The following is a 26,486-nucleotide window of genomic DNA, read 5'->3' on the forward strand; positions in this document are numbered from 1 at the left end:
TTTCATGCAAATCCGTTTAGTCGTTTCCGCGTATTAATTTAATTAAACTTTTTAACAGGTGGCAACTCTTCCAAAAAATTTGCCTATTTTCTACTGTAGGTCATAAGCTATCTGTGTGCAAATTTTCATGCAAATCCCTTTAGTCGTTTCCGCGTATTAATTTAATTAAACTTTTTAAATAGGTGGCAACTATTCCAAAAAATTAGCCTATTTTCTACAGTAGGTTATAAGCTATTTGCTTGCAAAATTTCATGCAAATCCATTCAGTCGTTTCCGCGTATTAATTTAATGAAACTTTTTTAACAGGTGGCAACTCTTAAAAAAATATCCTATTAACCAATCTGGCCCATAAGCTATCTGCGTACAAAATTTAATGCAAATCCGTTCAGTCGTTTCCGCGTGATGATTTCCCAAACATCCAAACATACAAACTTTCACATTTATAATATTAGTAAGAAGTAAGATTAGTAAGATAGTAAGATAGTAAGATAGTAAGATTAGTAAGATTATAGCAGAAAAACGTGATCACGGTGGCACAGAGAAGAAACATAACTTTTCCTTGAGATGTGAGAATAACAAGCACAACAAATTTGACGGCTAATAATCTGAGATTTGCCTGTGTAAACGGGGTGATTAAAAACGAGCTTTGATTGAGAAAATATTGATATGTGAACATACTTTAAGAGTAAATGAACAAAACCTTGTCTAACACTTCGGCAGGATATTTCTACGTTTTCACAGGATATTTCTATGTATTTTTCAGGCGGTTTCCAGACAGAAGAAGAACATTTGTCATTTGTATGTGTGCACAATGGTTGCGTGCTAAAATGCTCTTGCGCAGTCTCCTCGGGTAATTGCATGATTTAATAACACCGTGCGACAAAAACCAAAAATTTCTAAAACACTCGAAAAAAGAATATATTCACAAAATACGAGCTACATATAGTATAAGTGCGGGTTTAATGTTTCTCTATGACGTTAGGATTTTTTTTTAAGGGCTTCTAGGATATTATTAAATTACAAAATTATTTAAAAGATTTGGTGCATTGTAGAGTAAATGGGAATGATTTCACAAAGATATGCGGAGCTGTCGGGCATAGTAACCATGGGCGCATCTATGTCAGCGTCTGGTTGAATTGTTGAACCACAAGCCAGAACTCCTATGCCTGAAGAACTGGTTCTCAATCTAGTTAACACAATAACAACTTCTTCCAAGCCATTGAAAACATGCACTTTGTTAGGACCACCACCTGTTGCACTTGATTCTGCCTTCGGTCGCGCTTAGGGATTATAACCCTTACTATGTATAATTCTGTGCTGCCGGAGAAGAGGGGCTTCCGCATGTCAAAGGTATACAACATTTTTTGTGCATATAACTCCGGCTACGCCATCCACATGACATTCCCACGACAGCCGGTTCTACGTACCGGAATGACTCGGGTTTTACCCGACCAAGGGCTGTTGTTTCGGCGATCTAACCCCGTTTAGGTCGGCGAAATCCATCAAACGTTGCTCGATCCTAGGGCTACACCTTCTCCGCACCCTTCTGCTCAGGGCTGGCATAGAGTCAAACCCAGGGCCAGAAATCTACACCTGCTGCGTATGCCAGAGACGACTGCATACAAACTCCACCTTGGTCAGGTGCAATGCCTGTGACGGGTGGAGTCACCTCCGCAACTGCTCAGGCCTGCGTACGCACCGGCAATGGACCACGTCGTTCGTGGCGCCATGCTGTGCGAACCGGACCGCCTCCACGCAAACCACCACCCGCCTGGGCAGCACACAATCAACACACCCACACCCCAACACAACACAACAATAGATACACAAACAAGCACAATAGCACCCACACACCGCCGCCGGCAACTCCTAGTCCCTCCGACAATCTGCTCTGTTTGTCAGTCCAGAATATACCGTAACGTGACATCAGTCAAGTGCATCTCTTGCCTCGGCTGGTGCCACTTTAGGGCGTGCTCAGGACTTCGCAACACACGAGATTGGACGAGTGACTATGTGGGCCCCTGCTGTGCTGCCCCGTCGCATCCCTCCCCCGCGACGCCGCCAACCACCACCACAAGGCAGCACCCCCTTTTGCAGCACGTACAACAGGGGGCCGGCAGGCAACACAACTTTTTAACACCACACATCACAATCGGTCTCCCAAGGCACACAAATGTGCTACAATTCAACTGTAACTGACTCCAGAGCAAGATCGAGGAGATAACTGTCTTTATGGGAAGGCATGGAATATTAATAGCTGCGGTCCAAGAGACGAAGTTGCACGGCAATTCAACCCTGTTGAACATTTNGCGTGGTTGTTGTTGTCAATTCTATACATCCATTTGCTTATTTGCTTTTTTGTATAGTTTCAGGCAGGCTCTTCCTAAACTATGTATTTGTCAATGTTATTGTGGCTTGTTAACATTTTATTTTTAATATTTTTATTGAGCTTTGTACCACGATTGTTTATTAGGAAAAATTGAAAAAGCAACAAAGTCTAAGCGGTAGAAGTTATAGCACTATTTCGGAGATCACCACATCTCATCAGACTTATTTTTTCTAGACTTCAGCAGGGATCGAACCTGCGTATTCGATGTTCAAAGCCAGAAGCATTAACCACTGAGCTATGTACATCCCGTACATCTTATCGCCCGATAACTCTCCTTTCCCCGGTAGCGAAGACACTCGAGGCCCTGCTGCTCCCGTACTTTACGAACCACCTGACCCCAGCGAAGCATCAACATGGGTTCCGTAAAGTGCATAGTACAACAACAGCACTTAACGCCATAAACACTCAGATAACTCGTGGCCTAAACCGAAACCGCCCCTATGAGAGAACTATTCTAGTAGCGTTGGACCTGTCCAAGGCGTTCGACACTGTCAGTCATTCAACGCTACTAGAAGATATAGAGGCCTCCTCACTCCCACAGGGACTCAAACGGTGGTCGGCGAATTACCTAAGTGGTCGACACTCGTCAGTAATTTTCAGAGGCCAAACTAGCAAGCCACGTAAAATTAAACAGGGGGTACCACAGGGTGGTGTCCTGTCCCCGCTACTGTTTAATTATTACATATCAAAGCTTCCTCAGGTACCAGGGGCTGTTAATATGGTCTCGTATGCTGACGATTGTTCGATCATGGCGTCTGGGAATGGAATTGATGACCTGTGCTCGAAAGTAAACGGTTACCTCTCCGAACTTTCTCGCTTCTTCACTGCAAGGAGCCTTGCCCTATCCCTTGCGAAATCCTCGGCAACCCTTTTCACCACCTGTACGAAGAAGGTCAGACTGCCACTGGGTATTCACGTCGATGGCGTAACAATACCGACGGTGAATAACCTGAAAATCCTCGGAGTTACCTTCGACAGTCTGCTCTCCTTCTCGGCGCATACAACCGCAATTGTCAACAAAGTACAGAGCCGCAACAATATCCTCAAGTCGCTGGCTGGCAGCACTTGGGGCAAAGATAAAGAAACGTTGGCAACATACAAGGCAATTGGCTGGCCGGTTCTAAACTACGCAGCGCCCGTATGGTCGCCGGGGACTAGCAGGACGCAGTGGATGAAGCTACAGACCTGCCAAAACACGGCATTACGAACTGCGACAGGATGCCTCCTGATGACGCCTCAACACCACCTTCATGACGAGGCCCAGATGCTCCCAGTAAAGGAGCATAACATAATGCTCTGCAAGCAGTTCCTTGCTGGAAGCCACAGACGTGGCCATCCCAGCGGGCAACTGCTCGCGGAAGAGCCCTCGCCACGGCTCGTCAGGAGGCATCTTTACGAAGTGACAGACGAAGTCCAGGGTATATCAAACAACCTCTGGACCCGTCAACCTACCGACAGGCCCTGAACGGCATTCACAGGGAATCAGTCTCAAGTTATGTAGACTCACGCCCTGTGAATGCCGTTCTAGGCACACAACCACTGGACGTGGACGGTACAGAACTTTGTCTACCTCGGGAGACCCGCACTACAATAGCCCAACTTCGCTCTGGCTATTGCAGGAGGCTCAACAGCTACCTGAGCAGAATCAACGAGCAACCCAACCAATGCCCGGCATGTGGAGAGTCGCCACATGACTCCCGGCACCTCTTCACATGCCCTGAGAACCCCACTCAGCTAACGCCCCTGTCCCTATGGACAGCCCCTTTGGAAGTAGCACACTTCCTGGGCCTCCCCCTAGCTGAAATAGACGACAACGTTGATGGATGAACCGCCCCGAACGGGGCTTAGTAGCCGCTACAACAACAACAACAATAACAGTATTTTTGAGCAGAACCCACATGGAAATTAGCAAAAAAGTGCATAGTGCAAACCGAATTTATTAATAAGCTAGTGGTCGGAAATTTGAAACATTTGTTTAATTTCATTTAATCCTTTGATTACACGTGTATGTTAAAGTCTTTGGATTCGGGTTATACGTTAGGACACAACAACTGAAAATCATTGTACAAATAACTAAACCGGGCCCAAGTTTCTCGATAAAGGGCAACAAAGATTCTTTTTTGCTCGTTTATATAAAGCAGTGGATAAAAATATACATACGTATATGCGAAAGGCAAATTTGTGTGTTTAAATGAACACCACTAATATTTCCTACAACCACACATCGATTTACATCTTTTATCTCGCCTCCGACACGGAATTGTTACGAATTTCGATACGAATACGATTCGGATTGCAGCATACTATTGCATACGCAAGAGTTGCAGAATAGGGGTGTATATTTCAAACAAATTTGAATTGATTTTTAACAAATTAGTATCGTTGTACACGTGATTAAACCCCCTTTTTTCTGATATGCTTATCTGTGTACTTGGTATGCAAAAATTTGAGAAAAAAACATTTAAAAGGCAAAAATACCTTTTTTATAAAAAATAAAAATAACAAAAAATACTAACCGATTTTTGAAAAATTTATATCGTTGAAAACGCAACCAAACCTTCTTGTGATAAGCGTATTTTATTTTGTATTTGAAAAAAAAACACTTAAAAGGAAAAAATACCTTTTTTATAAAAAAAAATTACAAAAAGGTACTAACCGATTTTTAAAAATTTGGTACCGTTGTAAAGCAAGGATGCATTGTAACGTTAATTTTAGCGTTTACCAAAAAAAAAATCAATCGTTTCTGTTGTAACGATTAATTTTTTTATCGTTTAGGTAATTATCAAAATAATTCTGTTTTGGTTTTTGACGAAAAGAATTTCTATCGTTAATACTGAAGCCGTAGCATACATTTAGGTGCTAGGTGTTAATAGTGAGCTGGCAATGGCATACAACAACAACTTTTCGTTGATTTATTTTGTTTCGATGTTAACGATTGATGATTTATTTCGTTTCAACGTTAACGATTGAGTTTTGTTTCGTTAATTCAGCTCTGAAACGAAAATAAATTATTTTGATAAGTTATTTTTGCGCATCAACAAAACGAAATCGATTCATATTGTTTGTTGAGCATCTGTTGTAAACGCGATTAAACCCCCTTTCGTTTGGTATGCATATTTGTATACTTCGTATATTAAAATTTGAGAAAAAACTATTAAAATAAAAAAATCTCTTTTTTTATTAAAAAAAAAATATATATGAAACAAAAGAATTATAAACCGATTTAAAAAAAAATAGGTATCGTTGTAAAGGATACCAGAAAACTTATACTTTATTAAACCCGCGAATTTCTATTTATATACACAAAAAATTTGTATGCAAAACAATTAAAGTATTTAAACCGAGCATCATAGGATCAGTTTGTTCTTTTAGAGCGCATACATCGTTCCATATCTAATAATGATTCCAGTATCTTCATTTATGTATATTGTAACTATCAATATCTTATAAAGAGAAGTGTAATTTTTTTATCTAAAATTAATAAAGTTAGAAGGACGAAATTCGAGAATGTGGTAGTTAACATATTAGTCCTTGACATATATTTTTATACCTTTCATGAGCATGAAGTGGTATTATAACTTTGGTCCGACGTTTATAAGTACCAGAATAAGAAGAGATAGGACCCATTAAAATGTATACTTAAATGATCTGGGCATGAATCACGTAACTTTGAAACAATTGTCGTTCAAACGATACTGACAAAACGACGTCGTCAAAACACTGATTTATGCATTTGTGTTGCTGTTACGTGTTACTGTTACTGTCACGTGAAGCAAAACTGGAATCGTGTTGACGATATCGCACAATCGATCAACCAATTTTTGGTTTTCATGAAGCAAGACAATCACGACACGATACCGTTCAGACGATTGTCGTCATACGTGAATCATGCCCAGAACGTCGAGCTGAGTCGATTTAGCCATGTCCGTCTGTCCGTCTGTCTGTCTGTCTGTCCGTCTGTTTGTATGCAATCTAGTCTCTCAGTTTTCGAGATATCCGGTTGAAATTTGGTAGGTGCGTGTATTTTTATAATTTATTAATCATTTGTCGGAACCGGAAGAATCGGACCACTATAACATATAGCTCCCATACAACTGATTGTTCAGATATGAGATTTTTCGTTATAACTTCTCCATTTATGCAGCTAGGAACATGAAATTTTGCAATACTTCCACCCATTATCAATAGAAAACTTAGAGTGAAAATTACAAAGGTCGGGTCACTATAACCTATAGCTCCTATACAACTGATTGTTCAGATATAAGATTTTTCGTTATAACTCCTCCATTTAAGTAGCTAGGAACATGAAATTTGGCACTGTTGTCACTCATTATCAAAAGAATACTTTCAGTGGAAATGGCGAAGATCGGGTCGCTATAACTTACAGCATCTGTACAACTGATTGTTCAGATATGAGATTTTTTGCGATAACTTCTCCATTTATGCAGCTAGGAACATGAAATTTGGCACTGTTGTCACTCATTATCAAAAGAATACTTTCAGTGGAAATGGCGAAGATCGGGTCGCTATAACTTACAGCATCTGTACAACTGATTGTTCAGTTATGAGAATTTTCGTTATAACTCCTCCATTTATGAAGCATTTCGCAATATTTCCCCCCATTATCAAAAAATACTTACAGTGAAAATGGCGAAGATCGGGCCGCCATAACCCATAGCCACCATACAACTGATTGTTCAGATTCGAGATTCTTTGTTATAACTTCTCCATATATGCAGCTAGAAATATGAAATTTCGCAATATTTTCACTTATTACCAACAGAAAGTTTACAGTAAAATTAACAAAGGTCGGGTCATTGCAACCTATTTATATCCTCCATACAACTGATTGTTCAGATATGGTGTTTTACTGTAAAACTCCTTGGACTGCTAAAACAAATAAATTTCGTAAGCTAGTATATAAATAATAATACAAAGTCTACTGAGAAAATCGTCATGCTGTATAAGCTTTATCTCTTATACCTCTGATTGTTCAGATACCAGTTGCTACGATATATCTCCTTTACGTGGGAGTCTAAACCCATTAAATTGTGTTACCGGTTTACATGCCGATCACACAGCAGTGAAAATCATTTAGATTGGTGCTATATAAGATATATCTTCCATACCTCTGATTGTTTAGATATGGTTTTTAATATACGTATCTCCTCTACCTACCGTATCGGTCATATCTATAGCACGCCATTTCAAAGTGATATTGTGTGCCACTTATGTTTATTTATTTATTTTTAAGAATTTTCAATTAAAATATAGGTCTGTCTCTAACAAAACCCATATAAACCCAAGTTTAACAATTTGTAGAATACTACAAAAAAGTGCAACAAATTTTCATATAAATTTCATACTTTTTTCTCGGAAGTGCTAGAATTTTTCTGAATACACAGTTTTATAGCCCAATCAATTTTAGTCTGATAATGTGCAGGTTTCTAGTGGCTAAAGGTAACCGTTGATTTTTTAGAATTTTTTTCACCAAAGGTGTTGCAGTTTTCTTCCATATACAAATAAATTGAGTTTATTCATTATATGGAAGCCAATGCGACAAAAAAAAATCTAAAAAATTAACGGTAATTCGTAACCACTTGAAATTTGCACATTATCAGAGTAAAATTGCTGGGGCTAAAAAACTGTGTACTCAAAAAAATTCTAACACTTCCGAGAAAAAAGTTTGAAATTTAGGTGAAATTTTGTTGCATTTTTTTGAAGTTTTCTACAAATTGTTAAACTTGGGTATATATGGGGTTTGTCTGAGAATGAACTAAATTTTAATTGAAAATTCTTAAAAATAAATAAATAAACATAAGTGGCACACAATATTACTTTGAAATGGCGTGCTATAGATATGACCGATACTGTATATATTCTGTAAATATATAAATTTTTTCAAATGTAGTAATCTATAAAAAAAAGTAAAATTTTCAGATGTTCATGAAAGGTATGAAGCCTTCGGCATAGCCGAAGACAGCGCTGCTCTTACTTGTTTTCCGAAATAAACATTGGAAATTTCCAAGGATATTCAAGGATAAAGTTTTAAAAGGACATTTTCAATACTTATTTGTCCTGGTACAGCCAAAAATTATTATTTTTTCTATCCTTCAGAATTTTCCCTTCCCATATTGTTATTCTACAATGCACCGAATCTATTAAATAATTTTTTTATGCAATCATCTTCTAGAAATTTCGAAGTCTTTTTAAAAAAATCCTGACTTCTGAGAGAAAAACTAAAAACGCAGTTTACTATATTTGGCCACCAGTTTTGTGAATATATTAATTTTTTCGGGTGTAAAATTAACTGCTGCACGATGTAATTAAAGGTTTGATAAAGTGGCAGTTGTATCTCTTTCGCACCGATCCCTCAGCAGTGACACTGTGTTGCGTCTTTCAAATTTACTTGGGAAAATAGTACCTTGCGTGTGAAATGGAAGTATGTATAGGTTTTAGTGCAATGTGTTTATATGTATGTATATTAGATGCCTTATTTTCTCCATACATTTTGCTAAAGTATTTCAGATCCTCCCTCCGGCAGCAGAATATGAAACTAGGACGCTAAGAACTTAAAAAATAAAAAATATTCACTATTGCGAAAATTGGACGAGCTACTTCGAAATCCGTGATTTATAAGGCTGTTTTGCTGTAGGTTTAGGTCCTTTTATCAAAAAGCATTCATCTTGCACAAGAAAGAAAAAAAAAGACATCCAACCTCATGAAGAATAAGCTGCTAAAGCGAATGGCGTACTTTGTTTTTTAATACAACCAACCAGAAAGTTACCCACACGGCCTAAAGTGACTATATGGTATTATTTTTCACGAATTTTCAAATGTATTTGTTAGAATTTTCCAGATAGTAGTAATTTTTCTAAAACTAAAATACTGTAGCTAATTTAATGTAGTTTATAAAACAGCTAACAGATTTTGATTTGACTTATATTTGAACTAGTAAATTAGGTTTAAGTATAGCCATGTTGAGTACAATCAGGTCTGACATACTTTAAAATTGTTGAAGTTTTTAACAATAGGCCTGTTTTATTCAACCATCACAAGCAAATAGCTAAATCTTGGTCAAATAAAACGAAATTAGCTTATTTCCTATGTTAGCCTAGTTTTGACAGTTGTTTGACTGCAAATAGTGTCAAAGTAAGTTTTTGCCTCTTTCTGATTGGCTGAAGGAGAAAATTTCTGATGCTGAATGGCAATGCCTCTTGTTCAATATACAAGCCAAGATAGCTTTTCATAAGCCAATATAATTATGTTGGGTAAGTCCTCCATACAAAAAAAGCTATTAGCTTAAATTTCTGGACAAATAAAACACGGCTAATGTCGATTTTATATGCTAGGTAGGGAAATACTTTCATGTTCCCCTTTACTTCTTCTTCTTATTTGGTGCTGTAACCGCCTAAGCGATTTTGGCCGAGTTCAACAAAGCACGCCAGTCGTTTCTCTTCTGTTCCAACTGACGCCTTTACTATTTGAAAGAAATAAATAATTTCCGAAGATGCTAACCTCTAGCAGCATTGTCTAAGGGAAATGTTGATTCAAATTTAGATTCTCTATGTTCCGTTCGATTGTCAAATCTGTATTTTTAATATTAACGTATTCAGAGTAGAAAGTGGTCACGTTTTACTACTGTCTTTAACTTAGTTGCGACGCCTAAACGCGAACAAATGTTAAAATTAATTGCACTTTTCTCTATATGTATTAAATTAATGAGAGTTACCAGTTAGGAAGTAACTACTAATTTTTGTCGTTTTCTCCATAAAACCCATGCATGGAATTAAATGCAGTTTCCCCCGATGTATTGCTAGAGCTCTAACTTAAAATATAATACCATAGGAAAATATATCGGTTAATGCCCAATTGTACCCGATTGAGAGTAATCTCGGAATACTCTCTTTAGAAATTACCCAGTAGGATCTCGGAATATACTTAGAGCACACTACAAACTAGACTGGAAGTGATTGTAAGTAGTCCAAAGTTTGGTCCAAGAACATGTAAAATTCTATTTACATTTAACATTGAATGTCCTAGGTTCGGACCAATTGTCCGCTTCTGCATTACATTGTAACCAATATTGGGTGAAAAAAAAAAAAACAAAAATAAAACTTGCGCCAGTTGCGATTCAACCCGGGGTTCTCAGATTTTCTAAGCGGCTACTCTCTATACATTCCAACGCCGCACTTGAAAATTCGTTGACTAAGTGCCTACATATCACTAAATCGGTAAACATACCCTTTGTCCGCTAGTGCGTGGCATTGTAACCAATTTTAGAATAAAACTCATACCTTATGCATTACATTCGGCCCAGTTTTAGTACAATTCACCTGCCTTACATTACATTGCTTTAAATTTTTGGACTATCTTTGGTGTAGATACAAAACTACTATACCTACGACTATATTTTTCGAGCAGGTGGACCAATCTTTCCTTCAGGGTAGTCGCACAATTTTTTGCAGGAAACACAACACACACAAAAACGGCGCTCACGTACACAACACATATACAAAAACTACTACTACTATGCACGATTGAGAGAATGTATTCTATCATTCTTGACTACTATGTAGACTGTCTCGCTTTGATTTCGGAATGCTTACTCATTGAGAAGTTAGCTTACTGCCTATACAGAAGTATTACATACATATATAATTTGGGTAAAAAATATGCATTTTTACTTTTGTGCACGCATTGTAACTTTTTGAAGAAATGGTTTTTTTTTAACTATATTCTAATGAGAACACATAATCTATTCTAGATTGATTCCTTTTATAATCCAGAACACTATAACAGCTGTCCGATAAAAGTTTTAGGTACGCACCAGATACAGTATACTATAAAAGCCGCGAGTGTCAGAAATTAAAAAAGCTTATAAAAAAGGAGTCATGCCACTTTGACTCTTCACAACTCCTTTTCTATTGCAAGCACATACTTCCAACGTGCTGCATTCGATTCTCCTCTCCAAATACTAGCAGTTCATTATAAACTCAAACATGAGCAATCAATGCACCAAATTTTGCAATATAAAAATAATAGGAGAGTCGCACTTTTATTTGTGAAAATTTCCCAATGTTATTTCTGAATTATATGCAATTTTACATAATCTACACAGCATATGTAACCTGATGTTTGTTAATAAACCAGCGAAAATTATGTGTCTGAACAAAAAATGTCGAGTCATGCGAAAGTTCGAACTAATTGAGAATTGCCCAATATTAACCAATTTTTGTTGACTTTTCCCTCAGTGTATGAAAATCACAACCTTCTTAACACAAGAACTAGAAAACCCCGTTTTCAAGCGCATTTTATAGCGACATCATTAAATAAGTATTACCGGTTCTGACAGCAGCAGGATGCCTTCTGATGTCACCTGAGCAGCACCTGCACAGCGAGGCCCAAATGCTCACCATAAGCGAGCATATCAAAATGCTCCCTACCTATAAATGCCGTGATCGGGGCCAAATCACCACCAATGGAGCTTCAACTGCTAAGAGAGACCCGCGTTACTTTGGCAGTTACGGTCTGAATATTGTAGCCATCTCAACAGCTACCTGTCCAGACTCGATCCCAATATTGACTATTCTCATTAACAATTGACTAATATCGTTTACAACCACGGTTGCCAACTTTTGCATTCTTGAAACCGTGAAACACAATGTTAGGAAAGAGGGTAGGTAAAATAACATATTAAACGACATAAATTTTAGTGGTTAATTTTGAAAAATTTTTATTTAGAAACACAAAACGATATAAAATTTCATAGGTATGTACATAAACATGTTCCCAGAACAACAAAACAATATAAAATTTCATGGATGCATAAAAATGTTCATAAAACGATATTTCAATGATAATACTTCTAAATAACTTAAAAAATAAATTAAAATTTAAATAAAAATTACACCAAATTATAAATTTCTATATATCGGCACCTGAGTGGAAGATCGACCTAAGTATCTCGGCAGCCAGTTCGAAAACGCCCTATCTCAGAAAACTGTTCAAGAACGCCCTACTTCATAATTTAATTGAAGAACACCCTATTTCAGAATTTTATGTAAAAACACCCTACCTCAGAATTTGGTTGAAGAACGCCTTATCTCAGAATTCGTTTCAAAAACGCGAAAATATGCTGAGATAGGGCGTTTTTGAGCCGAATTCTTAGAAACGGCGTTCTTCAATCAAATTTTGAGATAGGGCGTTCTTGAAGAGTTTTCTGAGATAAGGCATTTTCGAACTGGCTGCCGAGATAGGTCGATCTTCCACTCAGGTATCGATATGTATGTAAATATGTACAGTGCCACACTAAATTATTGGCACGGAGAATTTTTCACAAGGTATGGAACATTTTTTACTTAAAATTTTCCACAAATTTTTTATAAAAATATAGTCCATCCTACAACAAAAAAAATGTCTAGACCATGATAAAAACATAGCAAGGTAGAACCGTTCTCTTCCAGCATTTTAAGATCATATAAAATTGAAAACAAGAAATTGAAATTGTTCGAAATTGTTGTTGCTTGAGATTGAAAATGAAAATGTGTGTTTGAGTAAATTTAAAAATTAAATTGCTTGGAAACGTCAAGAATTTTAAAAGTGCCTCTCAGCGGTTCTACCTTATTTTTTTTATCATGGTCTAGACTATGTGCAAAGCTCAGGTAATTACATACAAGTTTTCATTGTAGTTTAAAGTTGGTCAAAAATGGGGTCTTATTCAAGCAGCCACGGCTTGAATTCCTTGTTTAAAATCCATTCGTCAATAAAATAGCAATCGCGTTTTTGACTCTTTCGTGTTATTTTAAGGCTGGTATGCAGCTCTCAAGAAAACGGTCAAGAAAAAAATTGAAAAAATTTTCCTAAGAACTGCGTACTGCCTCAAGAAAATTTTACACAAGAATATTTCTTAGCCATTTCTTGTACGTCATTTTATATGGAGTTTTTGCTTTTCTTGAGAGCTGCATACTGGCCTTTAACCGGGACAAAATTACACATACATATTTTTACATCTACAGTCAAGAATTTACATATTCAAAGGGAAACAATTAACTATTTAAAATTATCAGCTGATTCAACGGCGTTGTCACAAACAGTGTGACCGCGGGCTTGTGAAAAATTGTAGCAGAAAAGAGGCTTAAAATGTATCGAATATGTATCACTTTTTTCATTTAAGTATCAAAGCATCAATATGGAATAAAACCAATAATTCTTATGAAAAACCATTTTCCAAAACAATTTAACATTTATTGCACGAGAAAGTTGAAATTATTTCCTGAAAGCGATTTGCGTAATTTCAGTTGCGTTACACCTTGCAATTTTTATTACCGAAAGTGATTTCTGCAAATCTGCAAAAAGGACTTTCTGACTCTTTACGCGGGAAAGTAGACTTTCGATTTCGCATTTTGACAGCAAAATGCGTAGAAAAAGAGCTGGCATTGCCACGTTTAACCACACCTTTAGTCTGGTAAACTATGTATGTTTATCAACAGCTGATTCGTAGCTTTTTCCTATAAAAAAAAAATAAATTGTAACAAAAAATTGAAGGAATTTTATTTACTCAAATGCGTTATGCCTTTCGGCAGCGGGCGGATTCAAAATTGAATGAATATCGTACACCTGATTGCAATTTACTAACTACCAGAAAAATTACTAAAATACTAAAATAATTTTACACAAACAAAATGCATGGGGAAAATTTACCGCAAAACTCCACAGGCAAACACCGATGGCCTACCAACTGTCATTTTGGCGAGCAGTATGATTGCAAGTTTTTGTGTGTAGGCACTTTGATGTCTTGATATACAGTGACGGGAAAAACTGTAACATGGTGTAACACTTTTTACGTCAATCATCGCTATCTTTCCAAGTTCTAACGACTTTCATACTTTTGTTGTATGTTATTATTGGTACACCTGTACTTCCTCTCTCATAATGATTTGAAGTCAATCCAATAACAATAATAAAACCAGCACACAAAAATGTAAATTAAGGCAGATGTTACAGTTTTGCACTCATATATTTTTAAGAACTTTTTAATTATTTTAACGAGAAAAAAGAACTACTAACACAATGTTCAGTACCCTTTTGCTTGTTTTAGTTTCTGGGTGCGATTTGGCATACCTTATTTTTTTCTCTGTAAAACTTCTGGAGGTATATCCTCCATATATCCTTACTTTGCTTTCACACATCATGTACTCGATTATACGGACTTGGATACTTAATAAGCTGTGCTTCTAGTTGATTTCGCAAATTCTCGATGAGATTTATGTGCGCGGATTGTGGAGGTCATTTCAAATTAGCAAATTTTTTATTTTGTATCCAGTCTTTGCGAACATATGCAGTATGTTTTGGGTGATTTTTCAGCAGAAACTCTAATTTTTCGACTACATCTTGCAAATTTTGTTGAAATATGAACATATACTGTTCCTTACGCTTAATGCGTACTACACCGTNGACTTCCAACTAAGTAAAAAATAACTGTAAAATGCAAAACTGAGAGTGAGTGCAAAGCTGTAACATTTGCCTTAATTTACATTTTTGTCTGCTGGGTTTTTATTGTTGTTGTATTAAAATACAAATCGTTATGAGAGAGGGAGTAGGGATGTACCAACGAGAATATACAACAAAAGAATGAAAGTCGTTAGAACTTGGAAACATAGCGGTGGGTGAATTAAAAAGTGTTACACCATGTTACAGTTTTGCTCGTCACTTTATATAAGCATTTGCCGCATGACGCCGCCAGACAACATTCTATCAATTTCGGTGTTTAAAAACATTTAAGTGTTAAAAAAAATTTGCTGAATGACTTCCGAAAACGTTATCATAAATAATCCAATAGGTAACAGATCGTCGCTGCGCCAACAAAAACAGTTATGTGATTTTGGTAATTTTTTTTTTATTGCATATTTTATTAACACTATCTATTGCCCACATTTCTGCATTTGCCGTTTTCTTATATCTCTTTTGGTTTAGAACTGATCAAAAACAGCTATGTGCTCGCAGTATTAGAAATACTCTGAAAAAACGGGTATACGCTAACTTGCTTATAACTGTCTTTGATCGCAGATGAGCGTGCTTTGATTATAAAAAATAATTATAAGATATAAAAATAATTATAAACCAACTAAATACATACATATGTACATATGTATGCACATACCACTTACACTACATAGATTCTACTATTTAATTTGATCGCTTGCAATTGGAATTCAACAATTAACAAAGGTAAAAAGTATGGAGGTAGACACCGTCCACTCTACATTAGAAAATGTATTCGATCCACCGTTATATTCACCAATGGATTACATAAGTCGTATGCGACAGGCGAGGCCATCACATCCTTATATTGTTAATTATTAATAGTATACATATGAAATTATTTGTTGTATATACGAGCTTTCATTGGATATCACCTATCGAAACTAAGAAAAAGTGCATTGGGTCAAGTTAATACGCTGACCGAAAAAACAGTTCGCATCTCTGGTAATTTCATGGTTTGTACAAAGTATGCGTCCACTCAGCACTTTGCATTAATTTTTATTACAACAATCCAATAAAAATGTTTCTGACAATTTTTCATTACATAACAGGAGCAATGGGCAGATGTAGTTCAGGTTTATTGTGGGTACCTGCCGTGGTATACGGTCTTAACTCCACAGAGCCCGTTAAGCTCATGGAACAATTCATGCCTTAATCATTGCCCTGAAATGCAAGCACTTCAGTACCAGAGGCAGTGTGGGGCGGACACACTTACCACCTTGGTAAAGCTGAAACCTACCTAAATCTCTGCCGTTCTTTGTGTCCCGGCATCCGGTTGCAATGCAACTCCACATTGAACCCTTGCGAGTTCTACCCGCATTTAGGTATTAAACCACTGCCCTCGCGATACTCCCCGAAGGGCCATACCTCACTGAGCAGACTGGAGTAGTGCTCGCCAGCCAGACTTGCTTGACCAGCTCGAGTCACGCAACCTACTAAACATACCAGAATACACATGCTTGACCGCACAACTAGTAAGATTTGCTTTTTTCTTTTACACTTTTCCACGGTTCCCACAAAATTTACACCGTGTTTTACAACATTTCCGACATTGTCAACGTTCCTTCACGTTATCCAACATCTTCCACATTTTCCAACATTTTCCAACAGTTTTCAACATTTTCACCCAGCTCATTTCCTCATTCATTCTGCTCGTCTCGCTAATCTCACAGGTCCTACTAGCCATACTGGGGAGCGCCTTCCAGCCCGGGTCGACAATAGGCATGGAAATTGCTCCTTTTCAGGTTTTCTACACCCGTTCGAGTAGTTTGACGAGCCACATTCTTCCTTGCAAATCTTACCAGCTGTACGATCCTACATGTACATCTAGCCTCATTTACAATTGACTATTCCCATTTTAAATTGTTCAACTGACTATTCCAGGGACTGAAAATGACAGTTATTTTTTGTTTAGATGTAATAAAAGTCCGGGGCAGAATAGTGTCGTAAAGTTATCAATGTTCCCTCGATCCCAGGGCCTCCTGGACAAGAATCCTGGATTTGTTCTTATCCAAATTAAACAAGTTTGGTATCAAATGAAAGAGGACTGAAATAGCTTTAAAACAGAAATATATCAACGAGGGTTGCCACCTATTTATATATTTTTTATAATTTAATAATATTTGTTAGGCCAAAACAAAAGTCTTAACTTTTAAAACAGATGACAACCCCATTAAAAAACGTAACAAAATATTTCATATAATCCCATCCAGACGTATCCGACAGAAGAGGGGTCTCTAGCATGGTGTCTGTTTTTCATTTCACCAAATTCCTAATTATTGTAGACCGCTAAAAAAGTTCTAACTTCAAAAAATGGCATTGATTATTAAATAATTTGAATTATATTTTTTTGCTGGTTGTAACTCTTTTCGAAAAAATAAAACTTTATTGCACATTCTACAGACCAAGACCTTTAATTTGATACCTCATTTTTGAAAATCGAACGAACGGTGCAGATCTGATGACCTGGACAAAAAATTGCTTCGCCTATTATACATACATATAAGATTATAAAGAATATATATAAATAGGTTGCAATCTTCTTTTAGATATTTCTGTTTGAAAGCTATTTCAGTCCTCTTTCATTTGGTACCAAATTAGTTTGAAATCGATAAACGGTTTGTTTATTATTAGGAAAGGACTTTTATTTCGGACTTGAAAAATATTTGGCCAAGTTTAACTGTTATAACTGCACTAAATAAATTAAAGTCCGGGTTGACCGATCATTCTATTGCAAATAAAATAAAAGTCCAAAGTCAACTTTTTTTAAGTACTTTTTTATAACAGTCCGGGTCCCTGAACTATTCTCATTTACAACTGGCGCTTTCACATTTACAACTAGCGCTTTCGCATTTACAACTAGAAATTTATTAATTAATTTGGCATTGTTTTCCAGAATCAAGGCCGCCATTCCGATTGGCCAGAAGCCAACCATCGCCGAATCCGACAAGGACAAGTAAATGACTTAATTATTCAAAATATTAACAACAGCAATTTAATATTATCATTGCAATTATTAAAACTTAAGAAAAACCAACTAAAGACCTTAATTAAAAGGCGTATACACTCTTTCTCACACATAAACTTAAACTATATACATATGACCTTCAGGATGGTAGATAATGAAATAATTGAGAGTGTTTATAAAAAATAACTAACAAATAACAACAACCAATATTAGAAAGCGAGAAGAAACCCAATCATAAAAAATTCACGGTTTAAATGATAAATTTAATTAGATAACAGAAACAAACTATAAATTTCACGCATAGCAAACTTGCAAGAGAATGTGAAGAAGACCTAACCTCCTATGTTCCATTCTTCTAATGGGAAATCATTATTTTTATTTGTACTGAATTGAATTTACAGCGTGGGTAAAATTTCGTTTTTATTTGCTAATGATTTATTATATTTATTATGTATAATAACTACCACATAATTGTAACTACATAAATACATACAATGCTATATTCGGAAAACTACTTGTTATATTCTCAATAGTGTTTTATGAGTACACTTATTCTTGTTTGATTGTATGTAATGTTTTTAAAATTATATATTTTATATACATATAAACTGTTAAATGCAAGTAAAAGCCACACTATATTTCCTACGTATGTATATGTTTGCATATTAATCAACAACGCCTACTAATTTAACAAAATGATAATAAACTGTTTTCGGTTATGTGTAGTTTTAAACGTGAATATATTTGTACTTCTCAAATCCTTGCCTACGAGCTAAGATTTCGCCGAACAAGTCACAAAAATCTGTAAAAGATCCGCTAGCGTAAAATTTATGATACGTGCAAACGGGCTCAAAGCGATTGTTTTCTACATTAGATCTATGAAAAAAATTCAACAAAAAGAAAGCACATACTACATACTGATGATAATGTTATAATACTATTACTCAAAGAAGTAATAACTTAGAATTTAATGAATTCAAATGAGTATCTAATAAAAACAATATCTCCAAAGTCCAACTTTAATATTGTTTTAATTTTTGAAGAAACGAAATGGTAAATCGTTAAAAAACAATGCACAAAGCAAAGAAGTAACAACTTAGAATTTAATGAATTCAAATGAGTATCTAATAAAAACAATATCTCCAAAGTCCAACTTTAATATTATATATTATATATTTAAATCGTTAAAAAACAATGCGCAAAGCATGCCAATATATCTCTCAAAAGTCGTTTTTAGTGTTTATTAGTAACCTTTCAGCACAAACTATGAAAGGTTGTGAAAATAATTAATGTAAATTAGACTGCATCACTCCCCATACAAAAAAAATCGGTACTGTTTTTCCATCGGNCAAATGAGTATCTAATAAAAACAATATCTCCAAAGTCCAACTTTAATATTATATATTATATATTTAAATCGTTAAAAAACAATGCGCAAAGCATGCCAATATATCTCTCAAAAGTCGTTTTTAGTGTTTATTAGTAACCTTTCAGCACAAACTATGAAAGGTTGTGAAAATAATTAATGTAAATTAGACTGCATCACTCCCCATACAAAAAAAATCGGTACTGTTTTTCCATCGGCATTATAAAATTTATTATATTTTAAGACGTCCACCAAAATATTTCGGAAAAATATTAAGATTTAAGCGAGCTGGACCAAAAATACCTCCAAAAATGGAGTTTTTTATGAATAAAAATAGTTTCTTAAAAAAAAATCCCCTCAAATGAGAAAATGGTTTAAGCATAACAAATTTACATAAAAATAAAAAAAAAATATATATAAAAATTTTGAACGGAATCGTAATAATGAAATTTTTGATGCTGTTTTTCTTTACCTTTTTCAAAGATTGGCATAAGAAAAACTTGAATAACTGAACCTAAACTCTTCCGATTTAGACTTGTGAGGTATCATTGGAAAGGTATTTTCTCACCCTTTTTATTTCTTTGCTAATAAGCTCATTCAAAAGATGAAAGAGAAAGGTAGTAATCGTAATCGTAAATCAATCTCTGAAAAAAGTAAAACAAACAGCATCAAAAATCTCATTATTACGATTCCGTTGAAAAGATTTTTAAATATTTGTATGCAGATTTTTCAAGCGTAATCTGTTTTGTCATTTTAGGGGACTTTTTTTTAAAAAGTTCTTTAAGAAACTATTTTTATTCATAAAAAACTCCGGCCCTTATTATGAGCTGCATTCGATTTTCGATCTTCGCTGGCTATCGAAGATCGAAGATCGAAAGTGAAATTCGTATTATGAGCTATGCAAGCGTGTCGAAATTTTCGTTGAGTATCGAATTTTCTGTCGAACAGAATTTTGCTTTCGATGGTGTAGCGAAGTGTTAGAAAATTGTGAAAAATGTATGATTTTGTATGTGTTCTTACATTTTGGCGGCTAGACATTAATTTTAAACAATTTTTATTAATTTCATGCAGTTCTAACATCTTGAATACTAAACACAAGCTCGAAAGGCTGGTTTTACTTGTGAAAGAAAATCCCAATACTCTGTTGGCACGATCTCTGAGAACAAAATCGTAGCGCTGTTGATAGTTTTAAAATATTTTAAATAGATTTGGCTCACAAACGCCTCTTTAGATGGTCGGAACTTTTTAATGAATCTGTAGACAAATTTCTTAAATATATTTTATATCAAAATATATTCGAAAGACTAATAAACTTAAACTCTCTTAAACATTTGCTACTCCTGGCCAGTTTACTAAGCTCTCATCCTCTGACGAATCGTTGAACCAGAACTCGTTGTACTCATTTTACCACGTTTTTATAAACTTGCTTTCTTTTTTACTTCATTTTAATTAGAACAAATTTACATAAATATGTATAAGCGCACTATTTAGTTTGCTCGATTTGTAAACAAAGCTTCTCAGCGGTGAAAAATTTACTATTGTGAACAACCTAAACGAGCGAAATTCACAATAGCGCTATTCTTCATCGAATGAGTGCCATAATACCAAATACAAATTCGTTCGCTCAGCACTTTCGACCACAGTCGAAAATCGAAGGCAACTCATAATAGGGGCCTCCATCTTTGGAGGTATTTTCAAATCGGTCCAGCTTGCTTAAATCTTAATATTTTTCCGAAATATTTTGGTGGACGTCTTAAAATATAATAAATTTTGTAATTCCGGCGGGAAAACCGCAACTTTTTTTGGTGCTGCAGTCTAATGTACATATGTGTTGCCTGCATAACATATTTCGCCACTACAGTCCTGAATTTGACTATAAAGAAGTTGAAGAAAACGATAGCGAAGTATGTATGTAGATAGTGCAGTAGATAGATTTGCACCAACAGAAATTTATATAAAAAGTGAAGCACAAAAAATTGGATACGAAATTGCGAATAAAATTACACCTATTTACTTAAAACGAGTTTTGAATTAAATAATAAACAATTTACCAAAAAAATAAACATTTTAAAACTTTTTTCTATTTCCAAATTAGAAACGCTCTAGTTCCAACTCAAGCTTTCGCAGTTTAATTTGGTTTTTAATTTTTTTAATTATAAACACTTAAACGTCATACCGCAAACGTCAAGCTGTGAAGTTCTACTTATTTGTGCCTTGATTGGTCTTTGTATTTTGCAAAGTTTATTGTGCTAATTTTGAGTAAAAGTTGCTATAAAAAGTGCCTACGAGCATCTTAGTGTGATAATAACCTAAGCTAAGTGAAAGTTTTGTGATTTTTGTGGTTTTTATTAAATTTAATTAAATTTCACTAGCTTACATCTAATCTTGCCGAGTCATTTGTTGTTATCATTGTTGTTGTTATTCCTTTGTAGTTAACTGAGATCGTTTCTATTTTTGCACATTTCTTTTTGCTCTTTTTGTTTACTTCGTTTAGTATTTCTTGTCACAGCTGTTTGCGCTGCGTTTATTAAGTGTCACATTACAGTGATACTCAAACTGTTCGCTACATATATTTTTAAGCTAAATACATCAGCTCCTAATTGTTGTGTGTGTTGTATTATATAATAGGTAACCATAACCTGGAACAGGTATACAATTTTATGGACCTTGGTATCACAATGGATCCTAAGCTTAATTTTAATCTTCACATTAATGTGACAGTCAACAAGGCTAAAGGTGTACTTGCATTTGTGAAACGATGGTCAAAAGAATTTAGTGACCCTTATATCACTAAAACCCTGTTTACAACATTAGTTAGGCCGATTCTGGAATACGGCTCGGTGGTTTGGAATCCAAGGTATCAAATTTACTCAGACAAGATAGAATCAATTCAAAAACAATTCCTACTTTTTGCTTTAAGAAATTTCCGATGGGATTCTCAATATAGTCTTCCACCTTATACGAGTCGCTTAAAACTTATTAACCTTCCTACACTTGCCAGTCGCAGGGAAATGCTTGGTATAATTTTTATGGTTAAACTAGCAGACCCGGCGAACTTCGTCCCGCCCAAAATTAATTTTTTTTATTGAAACATTTGGTCCAACGTTATCGCCAGCAATTCACGTACACGTTTGGTTTTGTGGATATGCCTTCTATTCTCCATTGCCGTCTTAAATAACCTGACGAAAGCATTATATCGGGAAGAAGTCATTGCGGCTCGATAGTGAATCGTCGTTTGAATATGTATAGTATAGTTGGTGGCAGTTTCCAAACTGGTGAGAATCATTGGTCCACATTCTGTATAGTCACCGTAAGGCAAGGATCACAATGGCTCTGATGGTTGATTTAACGGGAGTAATTTGACTTTGATATCTGGAGCCTGCGAATCGATGATTTTTAGCAATAACTCGGCTCCAGCGCCACTAAAAAGTATCATTAAAAAATTATCATTAAAATCGTTTCGGTCGTTTAGGAGGAGTTAAGCCACCAGATTAAGTCTTTTACATACTGACACTCTTCGGCATTTTTTCCATACATAAAAACTCTCACGCATTCGTTATACGGAGAAAATGCGCAACATCATCAGCGAAAAAATTCTCAAAAATCAACGGTATCTCACAGCCATTAAAAACTTGCACTTTATGATACTGAAATTGAGTGAACTACAAAACTGCATACTCAAAATTTGGTGCCATTTGATACAAAATGAACTACATTTCTATAAAAATTAACAAAAAAATGTATTATGAAAAAGAACAGAACACTGTATTATGGGTGTATATATTTACAGATAGATAAAAGTTTCAAAATGTTTGGAAAGCGCCACGTCCCTTTTCCAGTAGCCCCAAAATCTCTATACCAATTTCCAGGACACTACCACAAATACTTTCAGAGATATACGGTATGAAAAATTCGATATGTATGGGTGATGCCACGCTCCTTTAATCATATCGAAAGTCTGCAGTAGGTGTCCAAAATTTCAAAAAATCGATTCAGCCGTTCGCGAGATCACCTCTTATAAAAAGAAGGAGCTTTTCTTTATATAATTAGTGTAGGTAACACAGGCCAACACCGATTTTGATGCGGCAAATGTTGAAGCGGTTGATAGGCTTTTTTGTGTTAATTGAGAATACGTAAGTATAAAGATTCCATCAGCTCCAGATTTTGAGAGAAATGTGGTGAAAGTGTCAAAAAATCGCTTTTTTGCAATATTTGAGAAGCTCTATCAATGAAACAAAAGGTGATTGAACCTTCCACTTAGGCTTAAATTAAGGCGGTTACGATTAACTGTTTCGTCAGATTAAAATTAATCATGATTAACTGTAATCAGATTGAATTTAATCGAATTAACTAATGATTAAAAAATTAATCGATTATTGCCAAAGATATGCTCTATACAAGTTTTAGTTCTTTCCCACAAATACTTCCAGAAATATGTATGTAATATGAAAATTCCAATTTGTATGGGAGGGGCCTTGAGTTATCGAATTACTTTCAGTCTAAGACCATCCTTGCGAAATCCGTAGTAAGTTTACCAAATTTAGTTCTGATCGGGAAACCGGTTAAGGAAGTAGCCTATTTTTCAATCCAGGTCATAAACCATCTGTGAGCAAAATTTCATTTTCAAACAGGTGTTAATTCTTAAAAAAGTAGCCTATTTTCCACTGTAGCTCATAAGCTATCTGCTTGCTAAATTTCATGCAAATCCGTTCAGAAGTTTCCGCGTATTAATTTAATTAAACTTTGTTAGCAGGTGGCAACTCTTAACAAAGTAGCCTATTTTCCTACCTAGCTCATAAGCTACCTGTGTGAAAACTTCCATGCAAATCAGTTCCCTCATTCCGCGTATTAATTAAATTAAACATTTCTAACAGGTGGCAACTCTTAAAAAAGTAACCTGTTTTCTAACCTATGTAATAAGCTATCCGTGTGCGAAATTTATTGCAAATACGTTCAGTCGTTTCCGCGTATTAATTTAATTAAACTTTTTTAACAATTGGAAACTCTTAAGAAAAATAGCCTATTTTCCAACCAGGTCATAACCTATCTGCGTGCAAACTTTCATGCAAATCCGTTCAGTCGTTTCCGCGTATTAATTCAATTAAACTTTTTTAACAGGTGGCAACTATTAAGAAAAGTAGCCTATTTTCCAATCTAGGTCATAACCTATCTGTGTACAAACTTTGAAGCAAATCCGTTCAGTCGTTCGCGCATATTAAATAAATTAAACTTTTTTTAGCGGGTGGCTACTCTTAAAAACATTAGCCTATTAACCAATCTGGCCAATAGGCTATCTGCGTACAAAATTTCATGCAAATCCGATCAGTCATTTCCGCGTGATGATTTGCCAAACATCCAAAAATACAAACATTCACATTTATAATATTAGTAAGATTTAATTAAACTTTTTTAGCAGGTGGCAACTCTTAAAAAATTAGCCTATTTTCCTATCTAGCTCATAAGCTATCTGTGGAAAAACTTCCATGCAAATCAGTTCCCTCATTTCCGCGTATTAATTAAATTAAATATTTCTAGCAGGTGGCAACTCTTAAAAAAAGTTACCTATTTTCCAACCTAGCGAATAAGCTATCCGTGTGCAAAATTTCATGCAAATTCGTTCAGTCGTCTCCGCGTATTAATTTAATTAAACTTTTTTAACAGGTGGCAACTCTTAAGAAAGGTAGCCTATTTTCCAACCTAGGTCATAAGCTATCTGTGTGCAAACTTTCAGGCAAATACGTCCGGTGTTCCCGCATATTAAATAAATTTAACTTCTTTAATAGGTGGCAACTCTTAAAAAAATAGCCTATTAATCAATCTGGCCCATAGGCTATCTAAGTACAAAATTTCATGCAAATCCGTTCAGTCGTTTCCGCGTGATGATTTCCCAAACATCCAAACATACAAACTTTCACATTTATAATATTAGTAAGATAAGATAAGATAAGATTAGTAAGATTACTGGCAGGCTCAATTTCAAGTCCGTCTCTTCTGGCTGATGTAAGCTTTAATGTTCCGTCACGCGTATCAAGGCACTTTTGTCCCATATTTCTGAAAGCTTGTAAAACCAATTTTGAATTGCACGACCCACTCCGTTGCTTATGCCAGGATTTTAACTCTCATTCCAGCACGTTTGATATATCAGATCCGCTTTTCAGCATTAAGAAAGCGATACTCTCCTCTCTCAATAAGTGAATTATTGACATAAATACATAAAATCAGCTGATGAATTTAGTTCTGTAGCTGAACAGTTTTAGATCTCGACACTTAACAAGCTCCTGCCTATCGTACTCGGCACAAAAATTTAAAATATTGGTTCCGTACGTCATGCGGACTGCGCCCCTCGTGCGGATGGGCGGGAATGGAGGGTAAAAACCGTTGGGATATTATTATTAATTATTACCAATTTTAATTCGTTTATTTAAATTTTTCATTGATCGAAACAAGGCGGAATCGGAAATAATTTCCGATTGTCAGAATGCAGAACACCAACACTCGGAAACAAATCCGATTCCGATTCGAATCGGATTGCAGAACAGGGCTGCATATGTTTCAATGGACACATCGATTTACATCATTTACATTTAGATAGCGTTTCTAGCAATTTATTTGAGAAAAATAAAACGTGTACATTATTGTTTTGATTTTCGATGATTTTAATTGATATAAAATAAAACATATCTTTGAGGTAAAATTTCAAGTGACAAAAGCTGAACTAGAAACACAAAAAATTATGATATCAATTTCGTGACGAAAATCATACGCATTTTTTTAACTGCATTGGAAACTGACGGGAAATATTTTTATTTCTGAACGTTCCAAAGTTCCGTATACTTTTAGAATAGGGCTGCCATAATCCCGAACCCTTCGACCAGGACACTTATCATCTAAATCAAAAACGAATATACAAGTGAATATGGTGCCAATATATTCCCTGTAAGTACAGTTGCTTTGATTCAGATATTATAAGCAACGTATTATTGTGGCACAATCCGTAGAGCTGAATAATTGATGATCATGAAATGCTCAAGTTCTGAATTTTTTTAATCATAAAAGAACAAATTTCCCGTGACGGTGACGTACCACCTCTAGCAAATTTCTGCATATCCTACAACGCGCTTCATGATCCATATTTGCCATTTTATATAACCTGAAGATAATTTAGGTAGGCTGTCTTAAGTGAAGCCATTCTTAAAGGCTTACCCAACAAGGACTGAAAA

The 26,486-nt window shown here is 35.5% G+C and overlaps 1 protein-coding gene across 11 annotated transcripts in view; it reads left to right on the forward strand.

Moving 5' to 3' along the window:
• Positions 1-26,486, forward strand: part of Rtnl1 (reticulon) — a 276,263-nt gene that overhangs the window by 217,284 nt on the left and 32,493 nt on the right. For 2 of the 11 annotated variants that reach the window (XM_017634586.1, XM_017634643.1), the window contains one exon: positions 17,829-18,917. The exons of the other annotated variants lie outside the window; for them this stretch is intronic. In XM_017634586.1, coding sequence (XP_017490075.1) covers positions 17,829-17,892 — 64 coding nt within the window. In that variant the 3' untranslated portion in view covers positions 17,893-18,917. Of the gene's footprint in view, positions 1-17,828; positions 18,918-26,486 lie in introns of those variants that run through there. 11 annotated transcript variants of the gene reach the window in all.

This window comes from Rhagoletis zephyria, unplaced genomic scaffold (assembly GCF_001687245.7).
Source record: "Rhagoletis zephyria isolate East Lansing unplaced genomic scaffold, Rhagoletis_zephyria_1.1 Rzeph_scaffold_00115, whole genome shotgun sequence".
NCBI classification, from domain to species: Eukaryota; Metazoa; Arthropoda; class Insecta; order Diptera; family Tephritidae; genus Rhagoletis; species Rhagoletis zephyria.